This window comes from Geotrypetes seraphini, chromosome 1 (genome assembly GCF_902459505.1).
Source record: "Geotrypetes seraphini chromosome 1, aGeoSer1.1, whole genome shotgun sequence".
Lineage (NCBI taxonomy): Eukaryota > Metazoa > Chordata > Amphibia > Gymnophiona > Dermophiidae > Geotrypetes > Geotrypetes seraphini.
In genome coordinates, this window is record NC_047084.1 from 339,172,987 (window position 1) to 339,192,513 (window position 19,527).

The following is a 19,527-nucleotide window of genomic DNA, read 5'->3' on the forward strand; positions in this document are numbered from 1 at the left end:
AGTTTAAAAGGGCATTCATTTATGGTGAGTGTTCCTCTTCTAATACAGTAGACAGCTAAAATAAATCTACTGCAGTGCAGAGTTCATGAAGAGCAGTTAACGGCATCTCTAAAACAGTGGTATAGCCCTTGGGTTGAGGCCTCCTCCAAATCTGCAGCACCCATTAAAAAGCTGGTGGGAATGCTGAAGCCCTGCTAGCTAAAGAAATTTGCTGCTGAGCTACTTCTGCTGCTGCTGCAGAAAACATGCTCTAGCTTGCCTTCATCTGCCATTCCTGTGCATGCTCAGTTCATGCAAGAACAGAGCATGCTTGGGAAGTCCTGGAGGAAGCGGCTAGAGGTTGGCTGCTGACTTCCTGTTTCCTGCAACAGCAAGAGATGATGGAGAGTAGCTCAGCAGCAGATTTCTTTGACTGTTGGGGCATTGGCACCCCTGCCAGTAAAGGTATTTTTAATGCATTGAGGAAGGAGAGAGGGAAGAGGGTATGCATTGCTTCTTCCAATCTACCCCTAGGCTCCCCAATATTGGAGGGCTGGCTATGCCCCTCCTCTAGAGATATAGCTAACTGCATTTTGTATTAGCTACCATGCAGTTAACATGCACTGATGACTTTATTGCAGTGACTTTATGGCAGCCCTCTGTTAAATTCTAGCAATGTTCCCAGCGGTTAACATAAGTTTTGCAATTACCATGCGTTAATTTTTGCAATTACTGTGCAGTAACTGCAAATCCTTACCTTAGTGCTGCCAGCCTTTCATTAAGAGGGTGAAGATACCCACGGAGGCACTGCACAAAACAGACATTTTCGATGCCTGTTGCTTTAACTGAGTACCTTCCCCCTGCCCTATGCTCAGGTACTTACCCGCTCGCTGGGTCCTCCACAGCTATAGCTGCAGCCTTTCTGGCCATCGGGACCTTTCCTCTGCTACATCCCACCCACAGGAAGTTGCATAGCATGTAGGATGTGGCAGTGGATAGGTCCCACTGGCCAGAGAGGGAGCCTTTAGTGTTGTCTCTGAGGCTATAGCTATGGAGGACCTGGTGGGTGGGTAAGTAGCTGAGCACAGGGAGGGGGGAGAGGTAGGGAGGTGCCAGACCTTGGCATGCAGAAGGTTTCAGCTTTTGCCGGGCTTGCTCAATGATAGCTAAGCTCCCACACCTTTCCCTCCCCCTCCTAGTTCTTTTCTCCTGATGATTCCCAGCAAGGGTCCCTTCCTCTTCTCTGTCTCCTTCCTCTGGTGCATTCCTTGGAAAAACAGCAGTTTTCTATCAGATATATCACTAGCAATTGTATCAGAAGTGGCAGCAATGTATTTGAAGGTACCCACATTTAAGGGCCAGTTATGCTGACAAGCATATAGTAGGTGGAAGCAAGGCAGGTCAGTGCTATTCTATAGTATAAGGTCCATGCAAAAGTAGCATAAGTTTTAAATGCAAGGGGTCATTTACAAAGGCACTACATGGGTAGGGTTACCATATGGTTCCAGGAAAATGACGGATTGAGACATCTGGGTTTTACTTCAAACCCGGATGTCTCAATCTTATCAACTTCTGATGCAGACTTTTTAGCCAAAACATGGCCCGTTTTGGGTCAAAAAAGATTCCAATGCTTACAAATTTTGATTATTTTTTGGCATCTCTGCTATTGGTTTTTCTCACTTGTGTGATTTGTGTAGTTTTATTCTTTTGTCTTTGGTTCTTGCTACAACTGCAGATTAGCAATATTAATCTAATAAAGAGACTAATTATTCACCAACAAACTAGTCTGCGTCTTCTAATTCAACATAAGGTCTGGGGGATCAAAAGATCACATTCTTTCAGAGTTTGCAGAATGTGAACAGTGCTTGTGCCACTGCAATGATATTCCAGACAAATTCTACCTACTGTCACCTATACTATAGAGAATAATACATGCAGTACGCTCCTATCTGTTTGCACACTGCTGTGTTTTTGCTAATTTCTTTCATTCTAGAGCTGATGAAAAATCTAAAAAGTATGTCCACTCTTTCAAGAAACAAGAGATGCACTCTCCTGTGAGCCATTATAATATCAGCTCTACAATATTGGTATGTATTGTTCTTTATCTCCTTTTTTAATGAAGGGATAGATATAGATATATTTGAAATGAATTAATACCTTATCATTTACAGATGACTCATTTTCTGTTTGATCATACAGAAAGGTCATTTTAGAAGGCAAGCTACATATGCATCGAGATTTTCTTTTGGAAGATGGGTACCTAAAAATGTTCTGGTTGATATGCAGCCCGTGGAGGGTAGTGTTTTTTGAAATTCTGCCCTGTACGGGATGAATTAGACCCTAATATTCATTGCCTGTCCTTATCTGAGAATGGGCTCTGAATATTTGGGTTCTCAACAGAACCTGGAAGTTTTCTGAATATCACCAATTTTCAGTGCTGGGGACTGGATAGTTAGGATTGCATTTTATGTGCTCTTACTACCCTGTTAATTATCCAGGCACTAGCAATGAGTTTTGGTAGTATCTGGATAACTTCTGACTCTTCCATGAGACAGCTCTAGCCCTGGTACAAACCTGATAGTGCTGGCAATCAGCTGGTATATTCAGTGCTACTGAAAATCCAGGTATGATCCAGTCAGCGAGACTTATCCAGGTAAGCGCCTCTCCTATCTGGATTTCCCACCGAATATCGACTCCCAGAGGTAGAGTTCTGTAGTATTCCTGACTTCTTTCATTATATGTCATGCAAGTGATGAAAACCTAGGCCGGATAGTAGATTGAAACCCCCACTGCCCCACAGAGCCGTTCAATGACAGCCCTCTTTTTCCAAGAGCCTTCAAATGACAACCCCCCCTGCTGTGAAGATTCTCCCTCCTCAGTTACCCAAAGCATTCCTCTAAACCTTCCGATAGGGATCATAGTGCTATATAAAGGCTTTTAGTACTTATACAGAATCTTGACCCCCCTAGGCCTAGAAATATTACTGTGAGACTACCAGTAGTGGTTGATGGCACTATTTTGAACCTGCCACTCACAAGGGGCAGGAGCAAATGGGTATACACACCTGCCCCAAACTCACTAGTTCCCCAGGGAGTTGACAGGTAGGCCTGGGGGGGGGCCTACAAGAGGTTGGTGTGTTGCTTTGGATAAATGAGAGTGGGTTCTTTGAGGAAGTGGGGGTTGTCATTGGAAAGTTCTTTGGAGCAAGAGGATGTCAATCAGGAGTTGGGGGGGGGGGAGTTCCTGCACTCCTGCTTACAAACAATTGTCTTTGATGTATGCATGTATTTAACTGTGCATGTTTTACTGTACCCCATATAGAATAGTAGGATGTTGTGGGTTATAAATTTTAATAAATAAATAAACATTGGTCCCTTTTATGTAGAAGTGGCCTGGGAGCACTGGATCCAAGCATTGTGTCCCAGTATTCCTGGGATGGTAAAATAACGCTTCTTTCAAGGTTGATCACAAGCAGCATTAATTCTTCTATCATAGCAGTAACTACCATGCAGTACTAAGCTACTTCAGGTTTGGCAGTTCCCAGGGCCGCCATCAGAAATTTCTGGGCCCCTTACTGAGCAATCCTATTGCGCCCCCCATGCACCCCTTCCCCCCCGACCCCACCCTTCTTCCATGGGCCGAATACACACATACTTTTCTCTGTCGCCGCACTCTTTGACCAAAAGATTTGTAAGCCTGCAACCACGTCAAGGTAGACTCTTTCAGCAGGGCCCTAGCCTAACCTAAACTAAACTAAACTAATCTATACCTATCTATTCTAAACTAACATATGTCTAATACTGAACTAATAACAAACTAACAAACATCTGCATAATAAATAACTAATAAATAATAGTACTAGTAGCTATAATTCACTTTTGAATGTCAAATATCAGTTAAGGATTTCTTTTGACCTTTGTAGGCCAGAAGTAGATCACAATTGCACAATATTTTTTGTAACAAGTATTAAATGTGTTTTTATAAATACTGTAAGCTTAATAAATATATCAGAAAAAACTACACATCTGAGCGCATATCTGAACATACACATCTGTATGATCCCATCCTCTGCTTGCCTATAGCTGCATCATGCATGTTAAAAATGTACGATAGTTGATATGTGCACCTTTCTTCCTTCCCATCCATCCTCCTCAGCCTGTCCTTACACATCCACAGCTGCATGTTAATGATGATGTATATGTCATGATGATAAATAAGTGCATATGAGCACATCATTAACATGCAGCTATGGATGAATATAAAAAAGAAACAATATTCTGTACAATTGTCAATTTATAAATCAGCGTCTTCTCCCTATTCTCTTCCCCATTTCCCTTCAGCGTCCTCAGCCCACTCTCTCTCCACTTTCCTTCAGTACACGCACATAAAAACAAGCAAGTAATTTATATCATTTTCATTCTATTCATTCATAGAAATTAAAGTCTAAATAATGCCAGTCACATAACAAAACATGATTTTACAAAAATAATTCCCTGCACAGTCAAGCCTGCAAGGATTACTAGATGTCTTTCAGCAGCTCCCCTCCCTCCCTCCCCCTTACCTTTGTGGCCAAGTCAAAATGATCTACCAACAATAAAATTTTAAAAACACAAAGCACGCTGTACGCAGAGAAAATGTTAATTATCATTTATATTCTGCGGGTTTTCAAAGAGGTCAAGGCAGATGACTTTATGCAATGTCACCTCACTAACAACTATACAAAAATAGGCAAATATTCCCCCTCCCTTTTTACTAAAAACGCGATAGCGGATTTTAGCGCAGGGAGCTGCGCTGAATGCCCCACGCTGCTCTCAACGCTCATAGGCTCACTGCGCTAATAAACGCTATTGTGGTTTAGTAAAAGGGGGCCATAGTGCAAAATATAGACAGCATATATAAATTTTCAAAGCAGACACATTTTGATCACTAAATTGAAAATAAAATCATTTTTCCTACCTTTGGTAATTTCTTCAGTCTCTGGTTGCACTTTATTCTTCTGACTGTTCATCCAATATTTCTTCCCTTCTTTCAGCCTCCTGTATGCTTCCTCTCCTCCAGACCTCATTCCCTCCCCAAACTTTTTCTTTGTTTCACCCTACCCCTTCTTTCTTTTTCTCTCTCTCCATACCCCCTTTCTTTCTGTATGTTTGTTTTTCTCTTTCTCTCACACTGCCCCCTTCTTTTTTTCTCTCTCCACACCCTCTTACGCTCTGTATGTCTGTCTTTCTCTCTCTTTCCGTGCCCCATTTTTCTTTGTTTCACCCTGCCCCCTTTCTGGCTTCCTGTCCCCCCCTTTCTTTCTTTCTCCCTGCCCTCCCCTATGCCACCACTATTGGGAAAATGCTGCCGCTGCCACTGCCGCCATCGGGAACAGGCCGGCGCCGATTTCGTCCTGCTTCTCTTCCCCGCGGGGCCGACCAACTCTCGCCACCCGACGTCAATTCTAACGTCGGAGAGGACGTTCTAGGCCAGCCAGGCAGCGATTGGCTGGCCCAGAACGTCCTATCCGACGTCAGAATTGACGCGAGTGGCGAGAGTTGGTCGGCCCCACAGGGAAAAGCAGGGAGAACTTGGCGCCGGCCTGTTCCTGATAGCGGCGGTGGCACTCAAGTGGCTAAAGAGCCGCAGTTTGCCGGCCTAGGGAGAACACTGGAGGGTGGCCAGCTGTGCACCCCCTTGGACGTAAACCTGGGGTGGGGCGAGGCGGACCGCCCCAACCGGGAAGGCCACTATCTGTACCTCACTCCCTCCCTATGACCAAAAATTCTCCTTCTATTCCCCGTGTACACAACTATCTCTTTCCCTCCCTTCCTCTCTCCCAAGTCCATGCCTTCTGTGTCCAAAAACCCATTCCCTCCCCCACCTCAGCATTTCTTTCCCTCCCTTCCTCTCTCCCAAGTCCATGCCTTCTGTGTCCAAAAACCCATTTCCTCCCCCACCTCAGCATCTCTTTCCCTCCCTTCCTCTCTCCCAAGTCCATGCCTTCTGTATCCAAAAACCCATTCCCTCTCCCACCTCAGCATCTCTTTCCCTCCCTTCCTCTCTCCCAAGTCCATGCCTTCTGTGTCCAAAAACCCATTCCCTCCCCCACCTCAGCATCTCTTTCCCTTCCTTCCTCTCTCCCAAGTCCATGCCTTCTGTGTCCAAAAACGCATTCCCTCCCCCACCTCAGCATCTCTTTCCCTCCCTTCCTCTCTCCCAAGTCCATGCCTTCTGTGTCCAAAAACGCATTCCCTCCCCCACCTCAGCATCTCTTTCCCTCCCTTCCTCTCTCCCAAGTTCATGCCTTGTGTCAAAACACACTCCCTCCCCCCTTTTGTGTTCCGCGTTTGCCTCCCAGCCCATCTTTGCAACTTTCTCAGCAAAACGGAGCTCGAGCCGAGAGGCTTGTCTCCTGTTTCCTGCCTGCCCTGCCGCGCACAAATAGCCGACCGGAAGTATTCTCCGACGTCAGCGCTGACGTCAGAGGGCATGCTTTGCTTAAGCCCTCCCTCCGATGTCAGCGCTGACATCGGGGAACACTTGCGATCGGCTATATGTGAGCAGCAGGGCAGGTAGGAACAGAAGACGAGCCTCGCGGCTCAGATGTATTGAACTCCGCGGGTCCCCCGTCCAGCTCTCTCCTGTGCACCTGGGGCGGACCGCCCCCTCCCCCTAGATACGCCACTGGGACCGGCACCGGTCCGCGGACCGGCGGTTGAAGAACTGTGGCCTAGGACCCTGGGGGAACCCGGGCCCCCTGTCAGCTCCGGGCCCCAGAATGCAGGACTGGTGGTACTGCCCTGATGGCGGCCCTGGCAGTTCCATGGCAAATTAAGGTTCTGTAATAGCCTGGCTTTTACCACAACTTAATAACTATCCCTAGAGTTACCATATGGCTCCAGAAAAAGGAGGATGGATTGAGACATCCAGGTTTTACTTCCATTGAAAGCAATGGAAGTAAGGAGGACAGATTGAGACATTACAAAACTATGGAAGTAAAACCCAGATGTCTCAATCCGTCCTTCTTTTTTGGAGCCATATGGTAATTCTAACTATCACCCTAAGAGAGGTAGACAGTTTTTGCTTAACACATCAGTAGTTTAAATGACTTTGTCTGGCCCTAGGTTGCAAATGAGAAGAATCTCCCTCAGACGAATAAAAAGAGATAGGAATTTTCAAGGGGAGATGCACATCAGTAGTTTAAATGACTTTGTCTGGCCCTAGGCTGCAAATGAGAAGAATCTCCCTCAGACGAATAAAAAGAGATGGGAATTTTCAAGGGGAGATGTGCGATTGCCTGGGCTACACCACAGCCACCTTCCTGAACTGAAAGGAACAGATGGTACAGTCTCTCTCTTTCTCATTGCCACGTCCTCTCATTTGCTTGCTTTTGCCTTTCTTTTCCTTTTCTGTATTCTCTCATTAAATTATCCCAGGCAGAAGTTACCATAGCACAAAACTGAGTGAATTTACATTAAATTGAATGTGTTCTGCTGGGACCGTGTATGGTCACATCCTCACCCTTAACACAAATTAGCTCTTAGCATTTTAGAAGCTACATGCACTGCTTGCATCGGGTTTAGGGAGATTTTCAGAGGGTTGTGTTTGTGAGGAGCTAGCTAAATTAAAGGTAGAAAAAGCGATGGGCTGGATGGTGTACATCCGAGGGTGCTGAAGGAAATTAGGGAAGTTCTGGTGGCTCCATTAACTGACCTTTTGGGTCCTTTTCAATGCTGACTTTTGGGACCTTTTCAATGCTTCTCTAGAGTCGGGAGTAGTACTGGAGGACTGGAGAAGGGCAGATGTGATCCCTCTACACAAAAATGGAAGTAAGGAAGAAGTAGGGAATTACAAGCCTGCAAGTCTGACTTCTGTGGTAAGCAAATTAATGGAAAAACTTTTAAAATAGAGAATGGTGAAGTTTCTGGGATCCAGTGGATTACAGGACCGGAGGCAACATGGATTCACTAGTGGTAGATCTTGTCAAATCTGTTCAGTTTCTTTGACTGGGTGACCAGAGAATTGAATAGAGGGAGTGCACTAGATGTGATGTATTTAGATTTTAGCAAAGCCTTTGACAGTGTTCCACATAGATGTCTAATAAATAAACTGAGTGCCCTTGGGATGGGCCCCAAAGTGAAAGGCTGGGTCAAGAACTGGTTGAGTGGAAGATGACATAGGGTAGTGGTTAATGGAAAGAGATGTTACCAGTGGTGCTCCTCAAGGTTCTGTTCTTGGGCCTTTTCTTTTTAACATTTTTATAAGTGATATTGTTGAAGGGCTGTCAGGTAAGATTTGCCTCTGCGAATGATACCAAAATCTTCAAGAGTGGACACCCCAGATGGTGTGAATAACATGAAGAAAGACCTAGCAAAGCTTGAAGAGTGGTCTGAAATTTGGCATCAAAAATTTAATGTTAAGAAATGCAAGGTCTTGCATTTGGGCTGCAAAAACCCAAAGGAAAGGTACAGTTTAGGGGATGAAGAACTTATGTGCACGACAGAAGAGTGGGACTTGGGTGTGATTGTATGTGATGGTTTTAAGGTGGCCAAACAGGTTGAAAAGGTGACGACAAAAGCTAAAAGGATACCAGGGTGCATAGGAAGAGGTATGGCCAGTAGGAAAAAGGAAGTATTGATGCCCCTGTATAAGACTGGTGAGACCTCATTTAGAATAGTGTGTACAATTCTAGAGACCACACCTTCAAAAAGATAAAAAAGGATGGAGTCAGTCCAGAGGAAAGCTAGTAAAATGGTGCATGGTCTTCATCATAAGGCATATGGGGACAAACTTAAAGATGGAAGAGGGGAAATATGATAGCGACATTTAAATATCTACATGGCGTAAATCCATATGATTCGAGTCTCTCATTTGAAAGGAAGCTCTAGAATGAAAGTGCATAGGATGAAGTTAAGAGATGATAGGCTCAGGAGTAATCTAAGGAAATACTTTTTTACAGTAAGGGTGATAGATGTGGAGACAGAGACTGTGTCTGAATTCAAGAAAGCATGGAATAGGCACGTGGGATCTTTTAGAGAGAGGAAGAGAGAATGGTTACTGCTGATAGGCAGACTAGATGGCCATTTGGCCTTTATCTTCCATCATTTTTCTATGTTAGAAAGAATGTTCTGTCTTTCAGATGCATTGCTGAAACCAATTGAATTTTGAGGAAAATGAGTTATTTCTGGTTTCTCTGCAGGTCGAAATTCAAAATTGATAAAGAAAGAAAACAGAATTGCATCTGAGTCCTGGATTCCATCACTTACCACAGTGGACCTTCATAATTCCTGCATAGCTTTACAGCAGGTAGCAGCTTCTGCCAATATTATTTGTCGAGGTTACTACAAAGCCGGAATCCACAGATGCCACAAGAAAACATTAGGTTATGTACTGGTAGCATCAAAATCACATTTTTTTTCTTTCAGTTCCTCGGAAGATGATTTTTAAAGCTATTTCAGTGGATAAAATATTGCATTACCCTGGGAATGGGCTTTAATGAAATTGCTCGCCCAATGTGTGGGTAAATGTATGTACGGAGAGCTTCTACATTAGTAAGTTTACCTGCAGCGTGAAGTGGCATTCCTGGGGATGGAATGAATTGGGTTACAGTTATAAACCCAAAACAAGGAAACAAAACCCCATGGTTGGTAAGCAAGCAACAATAAAAAAAAGTAGGGAAGGAACTATACACATCAACCAGAGATAATATACTAAAATTTATTAAAACAGGTAAAAACAGTCTGTATTTCGTGTTGGATCAAGATATTGAAACCAATCTATGTTGCAGACCCGACACGGTCCATGTTTCAGCTCAAAAGCCTTCCTCAGGGGTATAATTTACATAGTAACATAGTAGATGACGGCAGATAAAGACCTGGATGGTCCATCCAGTCTGCCCAACCTGATTCAATTTAATTTTTTTTTTTTTTTTTAATTTTTTCTTCTTAGCTATTTCTGGGCAAGAATCCAAAGCTTTACCCGGTACTGTGCTTGGGTTCCAACTGCCGAAATCTCTGTTAAGACTTACTCCAGCCCATCTACACCCTCCCAGCCATTAAAGCCCTCCCCTGCCCATCCTCCACCAAACGGCCATACACAGACACAGACCGTACACGTCTTCCCAGTAACTGGCCTAGTTCAATCTTTAATATTATTTTCTGATTCTAAATCTTCTGTGTTCATCCCACACTTCTTTGAACTCAGTCACAGTTTTACTCTCCACCACCTCTCTCGGGAGCGCATTCCAGGCATCCACCACCCTCTCCGTAAAGTAGAATTTCCTAACATTGCCCCTGAATCTACCACCCCTCAACCTCAAATTATGTCCTCTGGTTTTACCATCTAAAGAACAACCAATAATGATAAATTTGAATACTATTAAATGCTGATATCAAAACTAACTGAAAAAGAAAGAATGAATCCGCTATAATAAAACCCTAAGCGCACATGCGCACTTCAAACGGCGTGATCCCTGCCTCCGTGATTTGTGCCTCCGTGGTGCCGCATGCACAGTAGGAGCCTGAAGCAGTTTGCAATGTGTGCGGCGGTTTCCCCAGCAACGTTCCTGCCCCAATCTACGACGCCGGCTGACTTTTGACAGACCAGCAGCATCAGCAGCCACGGGGCATTTGCTAGACTCGCCCACTTCGATAATGTGAGGCGGGCCGGCCTAGCAAAAGCCCCGAGGCTGCCCGGCCTAGCAGATGCTGGACAGGGAGCAGGTAAGGGAGAAGGGGTACTACTGCGATGTTCCTGCCTCAGGACGCAAGGAGCCAAAACACAGTTCTAGAGCCCAATACCGCAATAGAAAAAGCTAGATGCAGGCTCAATCCCTAGCCCACAGCATCACAGTACCCGTGGTCTCCATTTCATTTCAGGAAGGAAAGGGCGGAACAGGAGCTTCCCACTTGCAACAGGCAAAGGAAGAGGCATTGCAGATGCCGGTCCCCTGCCACCCAGAAACTCACCTTGGCCCAATGCCCTTACGGGCTACTTCCTCCCCCTTCCAGCAGCTCAGACGGCCACAGCCTCCAGTTGTTCTCGGCACCGATCGCTTAGAGGGGGAATAACAGCTGGCAAACTGAGCCGGGAAACGGCACCGCTGCAGCTACCACGCATGTGTACACCGCAGGCCAGCGAGCAGGGAAGGGGTACTGCTGGATAGGGGGGAGGTAAAAGGACAGTAGAAGGGGTGCTGCTGGACAGGGGGGAGCAGAAGACAGACGGGGAGAGAGACAGAAAGAAAAACAGACAGACAGACAGGGGGCAGGGAGAGAGACAGAAAGAAAGAAAAAGAAATGCTGTAAGTCTACACATCTATTCTAGCACCTGTTAATGTAACGGGCTAAAAAACTAGTAATACTATAAAAACATGAGAATGAATTTACACTAATAACATATTAGACTCAAATTTGCAATACAATCAAAATATGCCATTCAAAAACATAAAAAATGAATAAAATTTACATATATTTCAACATGTGTGTTATTTTAATTAAAGAACCAATGTTAATATTTCAAATTATTTGCCATTCACATGATAAATTATGAATCAAATGTATAAAAATAAATTGAGGCAGGCTTTTGAGCCGAAACACAGACTTGTGTCAGGTCTGTAACATAGATTGGTTTCAACATCTTGATCCAACACGAAATACAAATTGGTTTTACCTGTTTTAATAAATTTTAGTATATTATCTGTAGTTGATGTGTACAGTTCCTTCCTCACTTTTATTATTGTTGTTTGTTGGGGGTTGCAGTTATGCAGCACCCAACTTAATAGCTCTTGACAAAATAGCCCCTGTAATACAATAGCCCTTGATATTTCTTCTCTCTCCATGTCAGCCATCCATCTTCTCTCTTCATCCCTATGTGTCCTGTCCAGCATCTCTCCTCTGTGTCCCTGTTCAACATTTGCCATATTAGTTTCCCTATCCACCCCTTTTCCAGCATTTTACTTTGTCTCTTTCTCTAAGAACAAAACAATCCTGTCCCTTCCTTCTCTTCCCTTCCTTTCACACCCCGGGATCAGCATGTCTCCCTCTCTATCCCCTGTCCCCACCCATAGTCTGGCATAACTCCCTCTCTCCATCTAGGGGTCTATCATCTCTCCCCAGCCCAGTCTCTGTCTCTTCCCTCCTACAGTCTACCTAAGAATGACTCTAAGCAAAGTACCTCAGCTTCCATCAGCAGCGGGACACAGCAGCAGCATGATAAAACAGGAGCGGGCCGTTTTGTCGTGGTCTCATTTATCAGAAGCCAAATTGTAGGTGAGCCTTTTTGTCAGGGGCTATATGTCAGGAGCTTTTTGTTGTCAAGTTTCAAGTTTATTATAAATATGTTATCCCGCCTTTTCAAAATTACAAAGCAGCTTTACAATAAAAAGCAAAACCAGGGTAATATAGACACCTTAAAATTAAAAGCTAATTAATATCTTTTTTTTTTTTAATAAATCTTTATTCATTTTTAATCTTTCAACAAGTGTACAAATTAATATCATACATATTCTTGAAAACATCACTTGTAAATCTATCAAGAAAATCAACAATTGTATATATATAAACCCATAACCCACCCCCCTTCCCATTATTATTAATATCTAATAAAGACAAGAACAAAGTCTCACAAACCAGACTGATGCGAAAGGAAAAGGGTATAACTACAATAAATTGTCAGAGCTATTTTGTGTTTGGCCTGTTTTGTTAGGGCTATTTTGATCTGGTACCCTCTTAGGCATGTACATTTCAATTTTCAAAAGTATAGTATTTATTTAAAACTACTTATAAATCACATTCTTGTTAATAAAAACATCATTGCCCAAGGCAGTATATATACTACACAACACAATATAAAGCTAATAACATACAATGTACATCTCATATTTGGAACCTTATTAGCCACTGCCAGTGATGACACATCTTACAAAATAAAATGGAAAGATCTATCAGGCAGGCCTCAGTCCTTAGGGAACAACAAGGTCTTCTATTTCTGAAGATTAAGGGAGTGCAGAAGGAAAATAATGTTGGCTAATTTTTAAGATTTTTTTTCCCTGAATTTTGAAGGTTTATTTTGGTTCATTTCACACATTCATGATAAATTTTTTAAATAAGCACAAATTGACTTTAAACATGTTAATTCTTAGGCTAATACATTTTTAAATCAAATTTACACACATTACATTTTTTTAAGGTAAGCTTACGAACCAAATGCACTAACAGAAAAATTGTTAGATGGGGGAATAGATTTGCATATTGCACACTTCTAGGCAACATTGGACCCTGGGCAATTAGGTAAACATATGGGGGGCAATGATACGACTTTTCTTTGGAGATGATGCTGGGGAGGATCTATTGGTCTCCAAATTATATAAACAACTTCATAGGTATATCCCAGGTATTTATTATTTATTTTATATACCACTTATATCCTAAGTGGTTTACATTAAGGTACTTTATCATATTTCCCTATCTGTCCCAGTGGGCTCAAACTCTACCTAGTGTTCCTGGTGCAATGAGGATATTAAGTGACTTCACCAAGGTCACAAGGAGCAGCGAGGGATTTGAACCCACAATATCAGGGTGCTAAGGCTGTAGCTCCAACCACTGTGCCACACACTCCCACAAATAGACTGATGTGAGCTTGATCCGCAGGGGTTGGGAGAGGGATTTGCATCTGGTGTTACCATCTTGGGATCTTCTAACTTCTTTATGGGGAGTGGTGCTCTTATAGAGTTCTCCATAGAGCCTATCTTTCTCAGAAACAGTTGGCTTATTGTGGAGAGCAGTTTTCTGGGGCGTGCCGGAAAGGTAGTTGAGAGGCGGAAACGTTGGGACATATGTTTTGGTGGTGTGCACCCTTTCAGGGTTTTTGGAGAGAGATTATTAGATTTATATGTAGAGTGGTTGGGGTTGCCTTGGTGGTTACACGGGAACAAATGGTGCTGGATTTACCTGGAGCCTTTTTTTAGCCTTGCCTAAGTAGAAGAGATTGTTGTGTCATAAAATGTGTTTAATGGCTCGGAAATGCATTTTGCAGCACTGGATTGCAGAGGAATTACCCGAGTGGCATTGGAGGGCCTCCCTTCATACTTTGGTGGGTGGGATGGGAAGCCAAGGGAAGACATAAAAAAACATGTACTTATATGAAAGTGTGGGATCCCTATTTGGATATCTTATCTCCTGCTGGGCACAGTTTATTATGTAACAAATTGTGAAGGTGGGGTAGGGGAGGGGAGTTGGGGATGGAGATGGGGGGAGGTTACTAGTAGGGGGGATTTAATATACTAGAGGGGAGAATATTTGCTGTTCAGCATATTCTGTTTGGGGAACTGAGTATCATTTAATATATGAAGGAAATGTGATTTGGGTTGAAAGGCTGCTGTTTTGTTTGTTTGATTACACAGAATCTGATAATCCTGTAGTGGCACCAATTCAGGGACCATAAGACACCAGGGCCCTGGATTGTTGTGTGCTGCAGTCATGAAGTGATTTTCTATTTTGCTTCTGCTAATATGTAAGGACTGGACTATGGGTAGTGGGGAGGATGGTAGGGAGTTGAGGAACATTAATGCTAAAATATATTGATGACTGGACACATTTGTTAGCCTTGTTGTTGTATTCTGGGTGTAATGTTCCAAGTATATTGAGATTGTTATGTGGAAACCATTTGTCATCAATAAAAATGTTTGAATCTAAACATATAAGGGCCAAAAAGATGCCCAAACTGACCAGATGACCACTGAAAGGATGATAATGTGGCCCACACACTCTCCCCCAGTGGTCACTAACCCCAGTCCTCCCCCTCAAGATCTGCATGAAATAGTACATATCTGTCTCTATGACATTTGCAGATACTATGGCCAGTCCTAGTAGAGCTGCAAGCAGGTCTCTGGAGTAGCCTAGTGGGCAGTGCAGTGGACCCAGGCTCATATGCCACCCTAACTAGTACACTTCTGGTGGAAAGTGTGAACCCACCAAAAATCCACTGTATTGCCACATAGGTGACATCTGCAGGCATAAGGGCTATTGAGATGGTAGACAGGTGGATGTCTTGCGGGAAATATCCAAAGTCGGACTTAGAGATTCTATCGAAAATGGCCCTCCACGTTTCTAGAATAATACTGAAACTTGGAACAGTCAATATTTCCCCGTCTAAGCCAGAGGTTTTCTGTAATTTTTTTAAAAGTAGGCCCCACAGTGATTTTCTTCAGTAGCTTTCTTAACCCATGGCTTACTGACTTTGGTGGCAGTGTTTTAAGGTAACTAAGGGCCTGTTTTACAAAGCCATTTAGTGCAGGCTACTGCAGTAACTGCCCTGAAGCTCATAGGGATTTAAAGGGCTTTGGGGGCCTTTGCTGCACAGCTTTGTAAAAGGGGGTAAGTAAATGTAATTAGTTACTGTACTTAAGTAAAATTTTTGTCACTTGTAAAGAAGTACAGAATATTTGTTACTTTTCCTGAAGTAATAATTTCACCAATTGTTACTACTTTTACTCAGTTACATCTGATGTTAGTTTTTTTATCCAAATAACTTTATTGCTCTATAATTTAATCCACTTTGCTTTTAGTAAAACTACATTTCCAAATATGACTGTCATTCATGCAAGTGCACTTGGGAATCATTAATTCAGCATAGCTAACAACTGCACTAGCAGAAAGTGGACAAATATAGTATATAGAAATGGTTGTTTCCACAGAAAAAGACATTTGTATTTGCACAGGTGATATTTAATTCCTACAGTGTTCACTCATGTTGCATGCCATGAAATATTAAAATTCTAAAATCCTTTTATTTATGAGGAGCATTTTATCTAAAATATGTTGCAGACTAGTTTCAGGAAAAACTTGTGTTCTATTTTCCCTCCTCTTTTCTAGAGTTGTTCAGTCTAGTCTTCTTGACCTGTCAAGATTCGTGTAATATTTCACTTATTGTGAGCTTGATTTTTATTTCTAGCTGTCAGGAAATACACTGCAAGATGTTCCAGAAGCAAACTTTCCTCGAGTGGAACATTAATGCTCAGAGCAGGAAGCATCCTTTAGTCTCTAGCAAGTATGTATTACTGTCTCTATTTCAGTGCTTTGGTAAGGGTGTTTGGATACTGAATGCAAGTACAGAGTTTCGGGAAATGAATTTCTGTTTTGGATATTCGAAGAATAATTCTGTAGATCTCCAGTTCATTAGAATACAATAACTACAATGTAATACAGCATGCCATGTGGTATCAGAGTCAGAGGCTATTTATAAATTCAAATGAACATATTCTTTATGTATTAATTAAAAAATAGTTTAAACATATTTTTCTGTTCAGATTGTCTCTAAATGGGTTGTTTTTGTGCATACTTGGATTAATGAACATCATTGCTAAATCTGAATTTGTTGGGGATGATCTCAATCTCTCAAGCTTACTGCTAACACTCAGTGTAGTCCTGGCATTGTGCAAAAGAGAACTTCCTTCATAGGATGTAATATGCTGTTTAACTTGTTTTTTTTACCAAACTTTTCCAACCACCATGTTATGTATAAGCCATTTATCAAAGTGTACTTGGAAATTGTTTTTAATCAGGTAGGTAATTTGTCTGTATCTTTGTGTCACGTGTTCTTGGTTTCTAGGTGTACAGAATAATCACTTGGCCTTGACAATTTGATTATAAGTGCTGTTCTTATGTTTTTTCTCCTCAATCACTGTCTGGTTTTTTTGCACTGAGCTTTCTATTTGTTGAAATAGGAATGTCCCAGGTGATCACAACCTCTTCATTCTGTGCTGATGTTACCTAGGTAACTTAAACATACTGTATATATTTGATTCCACTGGAGAAGATATGCAGCAATATTACCTGTAGTTAATAAAAAAAAAAAAATTGTTAAACACTGGGGGGGGGGGGGAGTTACCCTAAAAGAACACCTAATTAACTGCAAATACCAAAATATACAATTTCTAAACACCTGAACCCTTACTTGGATCTTATTCCATGCTATTAAGGCAGTTTTCAATATCATTTTCAATCTCCTATAATATTCTTTGCTGATCTTTTCTCTCAGTAATTTTTGCTGGATTTTTTTCTCCTTCTAGATCTTTATGCACATTTTTCTGTTCAATTTCCATTATGTGACAGTCTTCAGTTAAAGAGTCATTTTTTAAAGTTTTACTTAGTTTTTCTGTAAGGAAGTTTGCCTTAGCACAGAGGATCCCAACATGTTGTACGCATACTCCTGAACCACTAGCGAGGGGTATGCAAGTGCTGCATCTCTCCCACCATCCTTCCTTCTCCCCCCTGAGCTACTCCCTTTCCTATTCTGTCCTCCCCCATCCTAATTTATTTGGATTGCTGTCTCAGGGCCTTTGGCTAGGCTGTACCACCACCTCCTTGATGCATCTTCCTGTTTCCTTGGAGGCAGAGCATGGCCTAACAAAGCTGTAGCAGTAGCAGTGATCCAGGTAAATGAGGCCAGACTACAAGATGGGTGATAGAAAGGGGTGCTGCAGAACTGGGGAAGGGATGAGATGGGGGTGCTGCTGGTCCTGGAGATAGTACAGAGATGGGTGCTGCTGGTCCTGGGGGCAGGAGAGGGAGGAATGCTGTTGGACTGGGGAGGGGCTGAGACAAAAGAGGGGGTGATTTTAAACTGGGGAGGATGAGAGATCAGAAATAAGTAAACGTTGACAAATATCATGAGGAAAATACGAAAGCATTTCAGGGATAGGGAGAGGGTGGGTGGTTGGGCAAGAAACAGAAAGGTGGCAGAGCAGTTTTAAATGTCTTTATTGTGGGAAAGGAAGCCCAGATCTTTGATAAGTCCTTGGTCTCAAAATATCTTATCATTTTGATTTCAAAGGTTTTACGTTCTTGGATTGTCTTAAAGTTCCCTTTTAGTATTCTCACTATAAAACCATTGGTGCAGTAGTCAGTTTTTTCAAAGTGTTGTCCGACAGAGGTGACATCCTGCCTGGTTGGTATTGCAGTTTTTAATATAATATCTATGTAAGTTAATTCTAGTCTTTAGCATTTGCCTTGATTCACCAATATAACATCCCTCTTTGCACTTTTTGCACTGAGTGATGTATACCACCATAATAAAACAACAAACATAGCAACAAAGTCAACATTATAATATTCAGATTTAAAAGACAGAACCACTGTGATCATTTAGATTGGGTACAAATTGTCCCTCAAAAGAAACCTATTAGTTACAAAATTTTAGGGGCCTATTTACAAAAGTGCACTAAAGCTTTTGCAGTTACCATGTATTAATTATTGGGGGCATTCTCAGCATCTGTCCATACCGTCAACATGGAGGAAATGTCTACTGTGTATTAATATCACTGCAGATAGTACAACAGAGTTAGTGCACATCAATAAGTGTAGCTATGTTTATCTGTTGCAGAATCAATCTGTAAGGTGCAATCCTTGCCCATTCTTCGCCCCATTCTCCAACCATTCTACATTAGGCAATTTATGCAGGAATTTACAAATGCTGTCAAGCTGCTATGCTGTTAGTGTGTGCTAATTCCCATTCTAATTGCTTTACACAACCTAGTAAATAGGTCTCTTAGTAAGAAAAATGATTTTTTTTTTTTCAAACATTCAGTTAATATTTGTTCTTTTTCTTCTAATATATTTTTAATTTATTGCCACATTTGATCATGTTCTTTTTCAGTCAGAGTACCCCAAGGTGAACAACATTCCATTAAGGATTGGGAAGGGAGGTAAGCTGCATCAAAGCAATAGCATGTGTAAGCTCAACTAATTTCATTTTTTTTTCTTATAGGTTCATGCTGGCACATCTCTGTGTGTTGCTGCGGAACAATCAGCAGGTTGAAGATCATTCCTCTGTGGTTCTGTTGTCTGCCCACAGTTCCACATCCACTTATATCTCTTTGGTCGTTACCCAGTTAAAGACATCAACATCGGGGAAAATGGCTTCATCCAAAGCACTGACGAGCAGAGCTTTTTTAGAACATACTATACATGAGCCATCTTCAGACTTGTGCTCAACTGATACTTTTGTATGCCTTCATAATCATTTTGAAGGAATAAATGATTTATGGTTAGGAAACTTAATAAAAAACATTTTTTTACAGATCTGTCAACGGGAAAGTGATCATCAAGGAAAGTCGGTGTGCTTTCTAAACTCACTGGCTCTCTGATTGGACTCCCACATTTAGCATAGGTAGGCTGTTGGTTTGCTCACAAGCAGTGAGCCTGAGAATGGTGCTGTATGTCTCGGATGCTCAAATAAACTCTCCAGTCCTTAATTGTGGGAGCTATGCTTGCACAAGTTGATAATGATTCTTATGGTGCACATTCTGGTAGGGGTGGATATCAGGAGGCATGCCCTGGGGCCTTATTCTGTATGACCTCTGATTTGAGCAAGTGCCTTGGCACTGCATTTTAATGAATAAAAAAATTAGCATTATTCAGCTGAGATAAATGATTCTTGCTATTTCAGAGAAAAATAAGTACAGATGCTGAAAGAGTAAACTATACTCCAAATCCAAGTACAGCTTTAAGGGCTGACTTCTGTGTATGATATCAAAAGTCAGCACCATGAGGGATCTGTGGGAAGCTG

General features: G+C 42.2%; 1 protein-coding gene across 6 annotated transcripts in view; it reads left to right on the forward strand.

The window, feature by feature from the left end:
- Positions 1 to 19,038, forward strand: part of CDKL2 (cyclin dependent kinase like 2) — a 226,498-nt gene extending 207,460 nt beyond the window's left edge. For 4 of the 6 annotated variants that reach the window (XM_033960450.1, XM_033960445.1, XM_033960465.1 and 1 more), the window contains 5 exons: positions 1,973 to 2,066; positions 7,186 to 7,303; positions 9,161 to 9,343; positions 15,913 to 16,008; positions 18,727 to 19,038. In XM_033960450.1, the coding sequence (XP_033816341.1) occupies positions 1,973 to 2,066; positions 7,186 to 7,303; positions 9,161 to 9,343; positions 15,913 to 15,998 (481 nt within the window). In that variant the 3' untranslated portion in view covers positions 15,999 to 16,008; positions 18,727 to 19,038. The remainder of the gene's footprint in view (positions 1 to 1,972; positions 2,067 to 7,185; positions 7,304 to 9,160; positions 9,344 to 15,912; positions 16,009 to 18,726) is intronic. The other 2 variants (XM_033960474.1, XM_033960484.1) reach the window with 2 other exon arrangements.
- Positions 19,039 to 19,527: the final 489 nt, after the last annotated feature.